The sequence below is a fragment of the Myotis brandtii genome, unplaced genomic scaffold (genome assembly GCF_000412655.1).
Source record: "Myotis brandtii unplaced genomic scaffold, ASM41265v1 scaffold922, whole genome shotgun sequence".
Taxonomy (NCBI): Eukaryota; Metazoa; Chordata; class Mammalia; order Chiroptera; family Vespertilionidae; genus Myotis; species Myotis brandtii.
In genome coordinates, this window is record NW_005371799.1 from 647,802 (window position 1) to 648,569 (window position 768).

General features: G+C 37.0%; 1 protein-coding gene across 1 annotated transcript in view; it reads right to left on the reverse strand.

Moving 5' to 3' along the window:
• LOC106724666 overlaps positions 1-529 on the reverse strand; it is a gene marked incomplete at its 5' end in the record, with an annotated part of 12,528 nt that extends 11,999 nt beyond the window's left edge. The window contains one exon of the mRNA XM_014532903.1: positions 430-529. Within this exon, the coding sequence (XP_014388389.1) occupies positions 430-529 (100 nt within the window). The remainder of the gene's footprint in view (positions 1-429) is intronic.
• Positions 530-768: the final 239 nt, after the last annotated feature.

The window sequence follows — 768 nt, forward strand, 5'->3', positions numbered from 1 at the left end:
CAAATTATATCCACTGTCCCAACCAAGATCAAATTAATACCTTAAGCCAAGCAATTTCAAAGATAAAGCTTTTTAATGTCTTTGGAAAACTGACTCTTCATACTTCCACACATTCCTTGTTTAGAAAACTAATTCTGGCCTGGCGGGTGTGGCTCAGTGGTTGAGTGTCAACCTATGAACCAGGAGGTCATGGTTCGATTACTGGTCAGGGCATATGCCCAGGTTGTGGGGCATGCAGGAGGCAGCCAATCAATGATACTCTCGTCATTAATGTTTCTATCGCTCCCTCCTTCTCCCTTCCTCTCTGAAATCAATAAAAATATTTTTTTAAAACTAATTCTGCATATTTCCACACATTCCTCCCAAATTCTCCTTCATTAACTGAGAATTCATTTTATGTTGGGGAAAAAATGAAGGAATATCACCTACCGTGGGCAACGTCGTTTTTTTGCTTCATTTAAAGAAACATGCTTCTTCTCAATGATACGCCTTAGGTGATCAATGGCATCATGACACTGTTGAAGTGTACCTGTTCTCAAGTACAAAGATATATTTCCAAAGAAGATATATGCTGGTTATTAATAAATAAATTAGTATTATAGCTTTATTGGTGTAGTTTTCAATTAGAGGTAAATTTACAGTTGTTAGTATCTTTTCATCCCTCAGAATTTAAACTTTAAATAAATGATTTACATTGCATATCCAAAACCAAAACCCATATTTAAGAATGCAAGGCAGCCCTAGCCGGTTTGGCTCAGTGGATAGAGC